This window comes from Ruditapes philippinarum, unplaced genomic scaffold (genome assembly GCF_026571515.1).
Source record: "Ruditapes philippinarum isolate M1 unplaced genomic scaffold, ASM2657151v2 ctg909_1_1_1_1, whole genome shotgun sequence".
NCBI classification, from domain to species: Eukaryota; Metazoa; Mollusca; class Bivalvia; order Venerida; family Veneridae; genus Ruditapes; species Ruditapes philippinarum.
The window spans coordinates 39,430-53,184 of record NW_026866920.1 but is presented as its reverse complement, the minus strand read 5'-3'; the positions used below and the strand labels follow the sequence as shown (position 1 = coordinate 53,184).

The 13,755-nt window shown below is 32.1% G+C and overlaps 1 protein-coding gene across 1 annotated transcript; it reads left to right on the top strand.

Moving 5' to 3' along the window:
- Positions 1 to 214: 214 nt before the first annotated feature.
- On the top strand, positions 215 to 7,755 carry LOC132734207 (uncharacterized). The gene is made up of 4 exons (XM_060720902.1): positions 215 to 400; positions 3,514 to 3,602; positions 4,333 to 4,381; positions 6,505 to 7,755. Exons 2-4 carry the CDS (start codon positions 3,534 to 3,536, stop codon positions 7,467 to 7,469), a joined length of 1,083 nt encoding a protein of 360 aa, XP_060576885.1. The 5' UTR covers positions 215 to 400; positions 3,514 to 3,533; the 3' UTR covers positions 7,470 to 7,755.
- The last annotated feature ends 6,000 nt before the right edge of the window (positions 7,756 to 13,755 follow it).

Genomic DNA, 13,755 nt, shown 5'->3' with positions numbered 1-13,755 from the left:
AAAATAAATAGATTTTCCAAGCAGAGAAACCGGTACACAATCTGAACTCCGTCTTTGTTTACTGTCTTTAATAAACTAGGGCGCTATCTCACTGAGCGGTTTAACCAATATTTGTTTAACCGACTGCCTATTTTCCGAAAACAAACTTTTGCAAAATCTGCAGATCAAGCGCAATCGTGTATCAACAGGAAACGGCTTTGTTATGTTTCAAAATCAACCAATGACGTTTGGTTTCTATGTATAGTTTATTGAGTCAAGCTGTATTTACCAGATAAACTAAATAAAGCTCAGTGATAAATCAGGAAGCAAAGTGTTAAACTTGGCAAGTTGAAAAAACTGGTGAAATAAACTATTGTTATTTTTATCTGGATATTATTTTCGTGAAAAGTTTATGAATCAGGTTTGTTATAATGTATATCTTATTTCCTAAATATGACTTCTGTTGAATAACTAATTGGGTAAAGTATTTTGAAATATTTATTTGGAACAGCTTGGTTATTAAAAATCCGAAGTTTGGCGGAAAGAGCCGAGACGATGCGATTTTAACGATATTTAAATATTTGAGACGATTATGATTAAACACCGTATAAAGTTGGCGGTTTTGGATAGTTGTGCTCATGTTCCTTTTTAAAAAAAAATATCTGAAAATCAAATGACTAAATCTCTTTCAGTAGATAAAAGACCTCGCTATTTTTAACGAAAATGAAAATACAATCTATGTACATGTATAACTCTTTGTTAATATTTTGAATATACTATTGGCTCGAAAAACTATGTGGTGCGTGACTGGTTCTGGTTAGTAAAAAATAAATAATAATAATGAGTCATGAGTCAATCTTTTACCCGCCTGATCATGTAACGTAAAACCCAAAATAACAGAATTTTTAAATCGTTTGAGCGACTATATTGACTTAAATTAATAAAAAGTCATATAGTAATAATAATAATGATAATAATAATAATAATAATAATACATTTTGTAATAATAATAATAATAATAATAATAATAATAATAATAATAAAGAAAAAAAATACAAAGAAAATACAAAAACTATCAACATCAACACACAAAAAACCCTCCCCTACAGCCCACAAACGTCTAGGATCTCATAAGTGGTGCATTGTGAAAATTGTGCCATTTTGTAGCATATGTACAAGCAATTCATTGTGAACTAGAAGGAAATAAGGTTGGTTTCTAATGTTTAGTTTCCGTTCGTTTTTGCAAGAGTACACATTATAAAAATATGTAGATTTCTTGATCCCATCGTCGGATACATACATGTAATCTGATAAATGTAAACGGTTCGGCAGTTGGTATCTGACGACGTGTTGATCTAGATTATACAAAGAAAAAATACTTTTTATTTTATTTTCAATTTTATTTCTTAAATTAAAATGTCAGTAATAAGGAATTACATGCAATAAATAAAACCGTATTAGAACAATTTTTAATGTAAACTTGAATTTATTTTTTTATTGGACTTTTCATTTAACTATCCTGCAGCGAGCGAATTTACAGACAATTCATTCCAAGAAATAAGTAAATAAGTATATTTTATGATAATTAATTTTATAATATTTTTGAAATATCAAGGATAAAAGAATCTAATCTAATGAATATAGTCCACACTGAATTTATGTTGCTAACCGACCAACGATATGATAAAAAACTCGAAAAAGACACTCCTACAAACAAAACATATCCACTAATCAAATTCCATTAAAGAATATTTCAAAAACGAAACCATCAAAACAAATTGAATAAGTTGAATAAGTTAAGGTGAATTTGGTATTGATACAGACCCATTCACAAGAGATAAAGCGGCCTTCAGCTTTTCTAAGGTTAGTATGCTATCTTGAGATAAATCGTTTCATATAATTGTCAGATAGAATACGTAAATCCCTAGATACCTCTAAAAGTAAATTAGTAAAGTGGAATATTCGTTTCCCGATCTTCTACATGTACAGAAACGAACATCTCTGGCGCGTTATAAATAGCTCTCGGGGAAGACTTAACAGTGATATGATACACCTTCCAAGATAAAATTATTGAAATACATACATGTAGTTTGAAACAACACTGAATAGTTTTCTTAGATAAAAATAAAATCATTTTGATACGACACTCATCGGGCAGGTGCTCTGTAGTTGAGAACGATAGCCAAGACGGATAAAACATTTTTCATGTAGTTTTAAAATTTTAAACAATATACACTAACGACTTAACGTAGTCTTTCTCTGGACACTTTATATGAATTGCCTTAATTATATGCCTTATATTAATATAAGTTAATCAATATGTTTAGAAATTAACCACTTGGATTTTTAATGGGAAAACTGTTTTTTTTACCCAAACGATAACAGTATGCACTTATGAGATATGAAACACATTTTTCCTTGTGGTTGTATACAACGACAAAACACTCAATACTACTTGATTTGCATGAGTCAGCATGAGGGGAAATTTGAAACATGTTTAGCGGAATTTTAACCACTTGCATGTTTGCAACGATTATATTTATTACTCACTTATATTCATGAATTTTGAAAAGGTTTAATATAAAATTTTCCTAAATACATTTGAATTACATCAAACAAAACTTATTCCGATTTTTATTTTCAACGTGTAAATATTTTTTTTTAAAGTTGACTTATATTGAACATCGAGTAAACTTGCCTTTTATTCTGTTTAGCACAATTCTTCTTGTCAAATACCGTCGAATAAATAAATGTTCACACTATTTCACAGAAATTGTCACAATTAAGGGGGCCATCTACCAATGTTGTACAAATTATTTTGATAACAAATGCTACTAGGGGACATAGTCTGTTAATCCCTGTATGTGTATTGAGAAAAGCTGTCTGTTTGAACTTGATATCATTTCTCAGAGACCATGTAACAATATATTTTTAAATATTTGATTTATCAAAGATATGGCCGCTATGGTGTGTGTTCTTTTTACCATTAAATATACCTACATAATGACGAACACTTTGAAAATCCCTTTTTCAAAATGTTTCTTTGATTTTATATGGTTCCACAAAAAATAATTAGATAATTTCATTTAGTTATCAAAATGACAGTTATGGTTTCAAGTCACTTTTCTATAATGCTTTATACAGACTGAATGAAAATCATCATGCTAAGATTTTGATTTAATAAAATAAAATTGATTTATACGTGGGTGACTTTAATTTAAATAAGAAAAGTAAAAAAAGGTCGTTGTACTACAGAAGCCAAAAAGAGTTTGAACAGTGTTCTTGTCATATGCAAAGAAGGCGTGCTAATTTGTCCGGCAGTGGAGTCATTCTTTTCAGTTTTGAAAACAAAAGACTAAGAAATGCAATTCTTTTAGTGGTAAAATCACAGCCTTTGTTAGAAAAAGGTTCCTCTTCTCGGAATTATTTATCTTTATTTTCCTTAACTCAAGTGACCAATACTGATTAACTTCGGTCTAACAAAATCTTAATTATTTCCTTTGTTGAATTAAAAACATTTTGTAATAATTGTAGAGGTCGTGGTGAAAGTCAGAATGGATGGACGTACCAGAAGAAGAACACCAAATGATAATGGGCATGATCAACAAAGAAGTGAATATGAGGTACCGGTTATGTTCAAAATTTGTAAACATAATTATTATATGTACATGTAGATTGTCTGCATTTGCGGCGGCAGTATCTATTAGAATAGAATAAACTCTATTTCAAATAATTGGACATATTATTTTACATGTTATAAGGCTAAAACTAAACGAAGAAAACATTTTTCGTGCCCTTCATAATACAAAGACTCAACGTTATTTGAATACGTTTTAATCAATAATTCCGAATCATATGTATTATATCTATTATAATTTTCTAAATTGAGCTGCACGAAAGCAGCACGCCTTCTGACTCATGTTAAATTTTTATGAAAAAAATTGAAAATGTATTTAAAAGTAAAATATTGTGAGGTGAACAAAATAAAGTAATTTGCATTTTGCAATCAGCACTTACAATCCAAGAAAATTACCAAAAAAGACGTCAATATATGCAAAAATAGCCCTTACTGCGTTATAATAACGCAGTAGAAATATGGTAATAAAATACCGCAAAATAAGTCTTAAACCGCACATAGCATGAAAAATATAACTTGGATCTTGAATGTTTTTACCTTTCTTAAAATTTTAGTTCATTTTTCTCAATATTGATTTTCTTGAATCATTTTTGCCTATCTGGAGGCGTGCAACTTGAAATCTGCATTAAATAATTTCAATTATTATGTATATATACATACATAAAGTGTGACCATTATTTCACATAATGTGCAACAAGTTGACCTTATATTTTCAGGACAGATCTGAATCCAAAAAGCCCCGCCTCAGAAACGGAGAAACAGAAAGTGAGAATTTTGAATTTTGTTTAAAAAATATTGAAAGGCACAAAAGTGATACATTTAAGTTATCATGATCATTGTCGTATAAACACATTTGGAAATGTTTCGAATTTCTCAATAAAACAAGTCAAAAATTCATGCTATGCTAATACAGCAGATAGCTTATATTTACTAGTTCTGTACATAAAGAATGTAAATCAAACCGCGCCATTTTTAATTATGCCGTATTGAACGACCTTTAATTTATGATTACAATTTATATATATAACTATTTTATACGGTGGCTACTTTGTGTATTTGTGTGTTCGCCCCTCGACCCCGCCAAGTGAAAAGTCGTGAATTAACAAGTTTAAATGGTGGGGACACGGAGCGAAAGCAAGCTTATAAGTCGAGTGCGGGGCAAAGTTTAATAAATAAAACTTCGCCCCGCGGGCGCGGAGCGAGATTTAAGGAATGAAACGGCGGGTACGCGGTGCGAAAATACACTCATTGACATAACGCCAGAGAGGAGATTGCTCCGCCTACCGATTCACGTGACCTGGTCATTCAGAACCTTAGACACCAGACGGTACCGACGTTTACGCGAAACTGCTATGTCACTAAAATGACTAATGAATTTACCTTATATAATTTGGTATATATAGAATTTTAATGATTTTATTGAATAGTTCAATGTAATATGGTATTTAAAAAGGTAAAAAAATAACTGCATTCATGTATTAATGATGAATGAAACGTTTTGCAAAGGTTACGTTATATTTCTCGTTGACTTCAAGGAAGATTTTACTGACAAAAAATCATTTTACAAATCAGAGATAAATAAATTTGAAGTAGCGGAACATATAAATAGTAAAATTATATCAATGAAACAGTAACATTTACAAATGATTTTGGGGTTATATGTGCGAAATCAATATACATGTACATGTATAATGTATTTGTGCATACATTGTTAAAATTGAATGAGAAAATTACCCTTGCGTAACTTTGTAGTATGATATATGATTATATGTATATTTGTACATTAGATATGTTTCGTGATAAAACGCAAAAATAACTTTCGCATACACCAGACCTCGGCTTTGATCAGATATAATGCTATTGAAGCAGATGTATTTAAAGATTTAATCTTGATCCATTGAGCTTTAATAGAAATATTTAGGTAGGATAATTTCACCTAAACTATTTATTGCATATCCTCTCATTTTATTTGCAAGTATTTCTACGGCAGCATTTTATTGACACTATGTTATAAACGAACAAAAATGTCATATCATTGGGATATTCTGGGACCTTATGATATATGATGTGATTATTAATAGACATTATTGTAATGAAGGAAGGAATAGAGTATTTGTTTTAATTTTATTCTTTTTCAGTGCATTTTGGTAAAGCCAGTTTAAACTTTCGTACGTGCTATATATCATATTATCCTTATATATAGAAAGTTACTGATATTTTCTTTTTGTAAAATGGACTAATTAACTGACTTCATCTGTCAATATTTCAGGATTTTTGGTAACTTAAATGTACCAATTTAATAGCTTTAAATTGACAAAAAAAAAAAATCAAATTTATTTCAATATAAATACTGATGCACCATTGTCGTATACAAATAACTTGTCTAAGGAAAATGGCGTACTTTGCAGACATCTAAGTGTAAAACTGATAACTATCGCCGATTGGCTTATCTATTAGACCCCCTGTCAGCTTGATTAGCGCATCAGCTAATCAGCTAAAATAAAACTTCGCCTGCGCCCCGCTAATTAGTGTGTTTTTGCCCCGCGACCCCGCCAAGCGAAAAGTAGAGCATGAACAAGTTAAAATGGCGGGGACGCGAGGCGAAAACACGCTGATTAGTGGGAGCGCTAATTAGCGTGTTTTGGCTCCTCATCCCCGCCGTTTAATTCCTTAAATCTCGCTCCGTGCCCCGCTTATAAACGTGTTTCCCTCAACGTCCCCGCCATTTGAACTTGTTAATTCTCGACTTTTCGCTTGGCGGAGTTGCGGGGCGAAAATACGAATGGCACACAGCCACCATATTTTTAGCACTTTGCACTTCGATAGAATGTATAAATCTGTAATATAACTGATATCTGTAATATAACTTGATAAGAACTGTTTTACAGGTCAAGGCAGATGGTCATCAGGTAATGTGGAACATTTCCTTGCATTTGAACCAACAGAAATACCGAAATGGCGACTAGAAACGAGGACCACAGACGCACCAACTATTTCTGAGATGCTAAAAGATATAGTTATTTACAAGGGAACCTATGAGCGACTAAAGGGAACTTCAACAGAAGCTAAAAGGAAGAAAATTCACAGATGGTTACTTGTTAGATTTTTATGCACTATACAGAAAGAAGAAGGTATTGGAGTACAAGAAGAAACTTTGACGGAATCAATTATGGAAGATATTGATAAAGAAATAAATGGTGCCATGTCGACACGTGTTGAACAGCTGCTTCAAAATAAATCTGAATTGTTGTATCAAAGACATAATTCACTTGAACTACCAAGTTTAGATTTTGACGAAATTGGTAATATGCATGACAAAATACAGGAAACGGGTAAAACGCCAACCAAAAGTGCGAAGGAGACCATTAATTTGTACCGTGCCTACAAGCATATAAAAGATGAGCTTAAAAAATCAATGGATGATATGGCTGAAGCCAATACTCCAAAGAAAGAAATAGATTTTTTTTCTGTAAAGCATGATAGTAAAGGCTTCATAGAAGTTGAGTCTTTGATTAAGCACACACATCGCATTCTGATGGAAGACATTATGCATGAAGGTACACCTCCCGGTAATTTTAGTACGTACCCAAGAACAGCTGAATTTAACGGGAAAACACACGAATACCCTAAATTTGAAAATGTAGCTGTAGCTGAACAAGCTATCCAGACTTTAGTTGATAAAGTGAATGAAATAATTGAAAGTATAAGACAGAGAAAAATGTTTCAGATGAAGAAAAAGCAAAACTGTATTTTAAATGTTCAAGTCTGTTTCTGTTTTGTTTTCTTTCATTACATCCATTTGGAGATGGAAACGGAAGACTCGCCCGTCTACTTTCCAGCTACAATTTACTAACATTTTCTCCTTTCTTAACACCTATTTACAATGTTTTCAGCGCGACAAGAAAATGTGACTACGTCCAGGCATTGGTGGATGCAGAACAAGGCCTTGGTGAAGCACGGCATATCACCGTGAAAGATGAAGCTATAAACATGAGTATTTCTGCAATGGAACAAAAACCATCTGACCTTTGTTCGATGCTGATAGAGTCAAACTGGACAGTATGGAGACAGTTGTTAGTCAAATTGGGAGACAAAACCATAAAGCTTTACCAATGGGAAATTGAAAATCAAAACCTTTAGTAATTTATAGTCAGACACACACTGATATTGCGTAGCATTCACTGCTTTTTGACAACGCTTCAATGCTTTAAAGACTTGAGCCTCGCAGACCTAAGGGAAGATACAAACACGCAGTGATTGGACCATTTCTTAGTTATATAATTTCTATGTACGTTTATATATGTACATGTATAATAGCTTTTGACTGACCAAGTTGTGGACACGAGTATTGAAAATGTTCATTAATATTGTAAATTAATATTTGGTACAAAATATTCATCATTGTCAAATTTTATAAGTTCCTGGCAAGTTTAAAATAAGCGTTGAAAACTATATTACCGGTATACAATATAGCGATTTCAGTGACATATAAGCAATAGTGTATTATAATAATTTGTAAATGATGATGGCTATATATTTATCTGATGAAATAATATTTCCTTTATTTTCTTTTCATTAAATTCAATGTGATAAATATATACATTGTAGTGTGTTATGGTCATATATTATATTGTTTTAAAATCTATACACTATAGTTAAATTCATGATATATACATAGTGTTATTTAAAAAACTGGCAATTTTAGTTCACCTGAGCAAAAAGTGGTCAAGGTGAGCTTTTGTGATCACAATTTGTCCGGTTTTCATCGTCTGTCAATGCGGACAAACATCATATTGTCTGAGAGCTTCATTCCGTCAATAAGCTTAGTTAAAAAAAGAAGAGAACCCCATAAACCGACAGATTTATATGGTTATTTTACTGGTTATATGGAAAAATGCCACATAAAGATCAAAGAAAAAAGCACACAAATGTAGGCACATCCGTCCGTTGTCAACCTATTATACCAAAGACTTTTCCTCAGAAACCACTGGTTTGATGAATTTTTTCAGGGATGTTTCTAGCATGAATCTCTACTACTAGGGGTGTCATTGATTTACCTTATGTGTATATAGTAAAAACTTACAAAATAAACTTCTCTGAATTGACAAAGGCTAGAGGTTAGATATTTGGCATGCAACATTGTGTAGTAGACCTCTACCAATATTGCTCAAATTATAGTCCTGGGCATCAGAATTAGTAGGGATGTCATCTGGAGCGGAAACGGCCATCCGGATATCCAAATAACACATCCGGATACATCCGGATGTTCGGATCGTTCTTGTATTCTTAGTTGGCTATATGACGTATCCATTTTTCGCGACCTTTTTCAGAGTGTAATGATGTCGTTTTTCATCCTTTTCATATCAAAAATTTTTCGTTGTGGATTATATTTTTTGTATAAAGAATTTGACTGTTATCGATAAATATGGTGCGTATATGGTACTTACTTTTTATGAAAATGAAATTCATCGCCGATTCCCAAAATTCCATAATTAGCGTAATAATACGCAATAAAACTCGCTCACATTTGTGAAATAATGAATAATGAATAAATTAAATATAATGTTGCCATTGTTCAATAGCACGCATACAATTTACACACGATGGCCTTTGACAGGTGTGTAGCTGGCCTCTTAAAAGAATCTGCCAATCTTTGATGGTTACACACATGTAGTCCTGGCTGTTTGATCCGAACAATCAAAGAAGGTGCCGAAACTTACATGACTTACACACTTTTAGTGTTCATAAGAGAAAAATATGTCAAAAAAAAGAGAACAAAAATAGACACATGTTTGATTGATATTTAAGAAGAAAATTTTTTTGTTGGATAATTATCGGATAAATTACACTAAAAGCTGTGTTTTTAATTTTAAAACATATTATTATTTGTTAGTGTTTTTGTTGATTTGATTGTGAGAAACACTTATTTAAATCCGTTTATCAAGACAAGTGTTTTGGACAAAATCTGAAAAATAGCGATTCAGTAATGTATGATTAAAATTATTTTATAATTTTTATCATTATTTTTTGTTTTTCCAAAATAAGGAGTTGACGAGTTAAAACATTTCTTATAATTTCAAAAATTAGAGTTAAATTTGTTTGCAAGTAATCATATTTGTAGCGTAATCCTATTAAATTTGTATTTTTAATATAAAAAAAATGAAATGTATGAAATAATTCAACATTTGCCAATAATTGTTTCATTGATAAGTTGATAATTCTAATTAATATTTTTTTTATATATATCCATTGTTACAATTTCTATTGATGAAAGAGTGATTATTTAATCAAACCCATATCACTGCACTACTTGATTTTATTGTTATGAACGCTTTAACAAAGAAATTTTAATGTGATTAAAATGTGCTAATTGAATGTGCTATTCTGCTGATCTGTATTATTTTCATGCTTTGAAAAATAATTGATATATTTTTTGCTTATTTAGCATTAAGAAATTAACAATGTGCTAACTGAATGTACTATCATGCTGATCTGTATTTATTTGCTTATGTTATGATTGCTTATGCCATAATTAAAGAATTTAAAGTCTTAGCTGTTTTTAAGATATTTTAAAGTGTATAGAAATAAACATCTTAGCTGTTTTAAAGTATTGTTACAAATTAAAAGTTTTTATCTAATAGTTAAGTAATATTATCAGTCAAACAACTACTTAGATGTGTATTTTATTTGATCTTACTAGATTGCTCATATATGACTATGTAAAATACCTTTCTGTGTTAGGTTTAATCTGATCTAACCTTTTAAATGTGGATTATATATTATGATACTTGTAACAACATACATGTAGTCTCTTATAAGAATGACCATTTACATGTATTTTAAATTTTATTGAATGTATATTTGTATTTTATGTACATGTAATGGATAAGACTGAAATAAACTTATAAAATTAAAATTGCTTTGAAAAATAAATGTAAATATAAATTGAAATATTTTCTGCTTATATATTCATTAAGATATTTACCACACAGCATAATGCAGTATGTCACTCTCATACCCACTTTATAAACAGAAAATTCATCCGAGGGGTATTTTGTCCTAGGTAGCAATTTTATTGAGGGGATTTTTGTGTCGCCTCTACGGAGTAGTGGCGACATATAGGGATCACTTCTCCGTCGTCTGTCTGTCCGTCTGTCCGTCTGTCTGTCTGTCTGTCTGTCTGTCCGTCTGTCCGTCCGTCCGTCACAAAACTTGTCCGGACTACTCCTCATAAACTACTGGTGCAATTTCATCCAAACTTTACAGGAATGATCAGTACCAAGTCTAGTTGTGCATATTGTCAGGATTTTCCGGTTCAATGATTTTTGTCAGAGTTATGGCCCTTTAATAATTTTTAATTTTAAAGTTTGTCCGGACTACTTCTCTTATACCACTAATGCAATTTCAATGAAACTTTACAGGATTGATCTGTAGCTCAAGTCCTTGCGCATATTGCACGGGTTTTCCGGTTGAATGATTTTTGGCCGAGTTATGGCCCTTTGATAAAAAGGTTTCTTTTTTCTGTGTGTTGCCAGATACACAAAAGCTTGTCCGGACTACTCCTCATAAACTACTGGTGCAATTTCATCCAAACTTTACAGGAATGATCAGTACCAAGTCTAGTTGTGCATATTTGTCAGCATTTTTCCGGTTCAATGATTTTTGTTTGAGTTATGGCCCTTTAATAATTTTTATTTGTAAAGTTTGTCCAGACTACTTCTCTTATACCACTCATGCAATTTCAATGAAACTTTACAGGATTGATCTGTAGCTCAAGTCCTTGCGCATATTGCACGGGTTTTCTGGTTGAATGATTTTTGGCCGAGTTATGGCCCTTTGATAAAAAGGTGTTTTTTTCTGTGTGTTGCCAGATACCCAAAAGCTTGTCCGGACTACTCCTCATAAACTACTGGTGCAATTTTATCCAAACTTTACAGGAATGATCAGTACAAAGTGGTTAGTCTAGTTGTGCACTGTCCGTCTGTCTGTCCGTCTGTCACAAAATTTGTCCCAACATGAAATTGGCCATCATGAGGCGACACATGTGATTACTGATCGCTCTTGCGTTCACTTCAAAATTTCACACATGAAGGGGATTATGTCTACCTATGGAGGGGATTATGACCAGATATATACAAAAAAACATGAAGGGGATTTTGTCCGAAGGGGATTATGTCCGTACACCGAAATATACATGTATATATAAAAATATTGGCCTAAATTTGGACATAAAATTTCTAATATCGCTGCCGAGTGTTTGTTTAATTGCCCGCGAGTATATAGAATATTTATCTTCATTCCTACAAAACTTTAAATATTTTATATTTAATACAGATATAACAACATGTGCGATATTTAAACCTAAATGTAATTATTGATTTTTTGGTGGTCTTCAAAGGGGTACGGCTCATTGAGTGTTCACAAAATATGTGTTTGATAGTAGAAAACATTTATCCTAAGTCAAAAATGAACAGTTTTTGTTACTTTGGCGGCCAGTACTCGTTAAGTAAAGAGAGATAAGAAAAGTTTTACATTGGTTCGATAGATAAATAATTCGACTACATATTGCATAATTATTTTTTATTTATGCTGTATCGTATAAAAAACTGGGAGGCAAAAACCCTGATTGGGAATAGGTACCTTTTTATGGGAGTTGTTACAATTGTCTATATATTAGTATATAGTGTAATGGGAATGGACTCAATGAGCCGTACCCCTTTGGTGGTCTGCAGAGATTATGATGTGTATTGTCAAACTAAGATACAATATACAGGTGTCAATACCATGTCTACGTCGATTATTTCAACGTATGTATTTATCACATTTTTATGACAAGTCTTTCATCTCATTATTTTGAAATATGTTTTAAGAATGTACGGATCCGAAAATCGGCTCCGGACACCAAATCGTGATGCGAACGTTCGGATATCCGGATTCCGAATGACATCCCTAAAAATTAGCCGCGCCCCAGGGGGTCATTGATTTTCATTATGTGCATATAGTTAAAACTTAAATTCTGAAGATATGAGGCTTAGAACTTTGATATTTGGTAAATGATATCATCTATATGCCCTCTAACAAAGTTGTTCAACGTTTCTCTCTAGTGTTAAAATTGGCCCCAGCCCAGGGGGCATAGGTTGGATATGGAAAACACTCTAGGGACTACTGTTTCAGTCCAAATATCCTGGAAATTGGTCAGAAAAGTTGCTTTGATGATTTCTAGGAAATTTTGAGTATGGATAACCTGGGGTCTAAAACTAAGCCACACATCCTAAATATAGAAAAACCTTGTTAACACTCTAAAGGCTATTGTACCAAGTATAGACTACCAACTACAAGGATAGACTAAGATGAAATTGGCAAAATACAAAACAAAATACAGGAAAAGGGTAAAACACCAACAAAAGTACGAAGGTGACCATTAATTTATACCGTGCATACAAGCACATAAAAGATGAGCTTAAAATATATATTGGTGTTATGGCTCCAACGAAGAAATTCAACAAAGAAATTCATTTATTTTCTGAACGACACGATAAAAATGGTTTTACTGAGGTATGAAAGCATAGAAGTATTTTGTTTGTGAGACCATCAATATTTTGTGTGTAAGTCTAGCAGTATTTTGTTGGTGAGTGTAGCATTTTTTTGGTGGGGAGTCCAGCATTATTTTGTTGGTGAGTCTAGCCGTATTTTTTGTGAGACCACCAGTATTTTGTTTGCGAGTCTAGCAGTATTTTGTTTGTGAGTTTAGGAGTATTTTGTTGGTGAGACCACAAGTATTTTGTTTGTGAGTCTAGCAGTATTTGTATATAAGTCTAGCAGTGTTTTATATTCGAGTGGAGCAGTACTTATCATTTATTTATTTAAGACAATCACAAGTCTTTGCCTCGATCAAGTCATTTTAATTTTCGTAATGTTTAAATATTGTAGTTCACGTCTACGGGGAGGGAGGTAAATGCGTATTTTCATTTAAGATCATATATAGATTATGTTGTCTCCCTTAATCTTATGCATAAATAATTTCATAAGTACTTAAATGTACATATGCATACAACAATGTACTATGGAAAACTATCAGAAGTTTCTCAATTTAAACTAGGTTATGAGAATACACGGCAGACATATGGCGAAAACACATG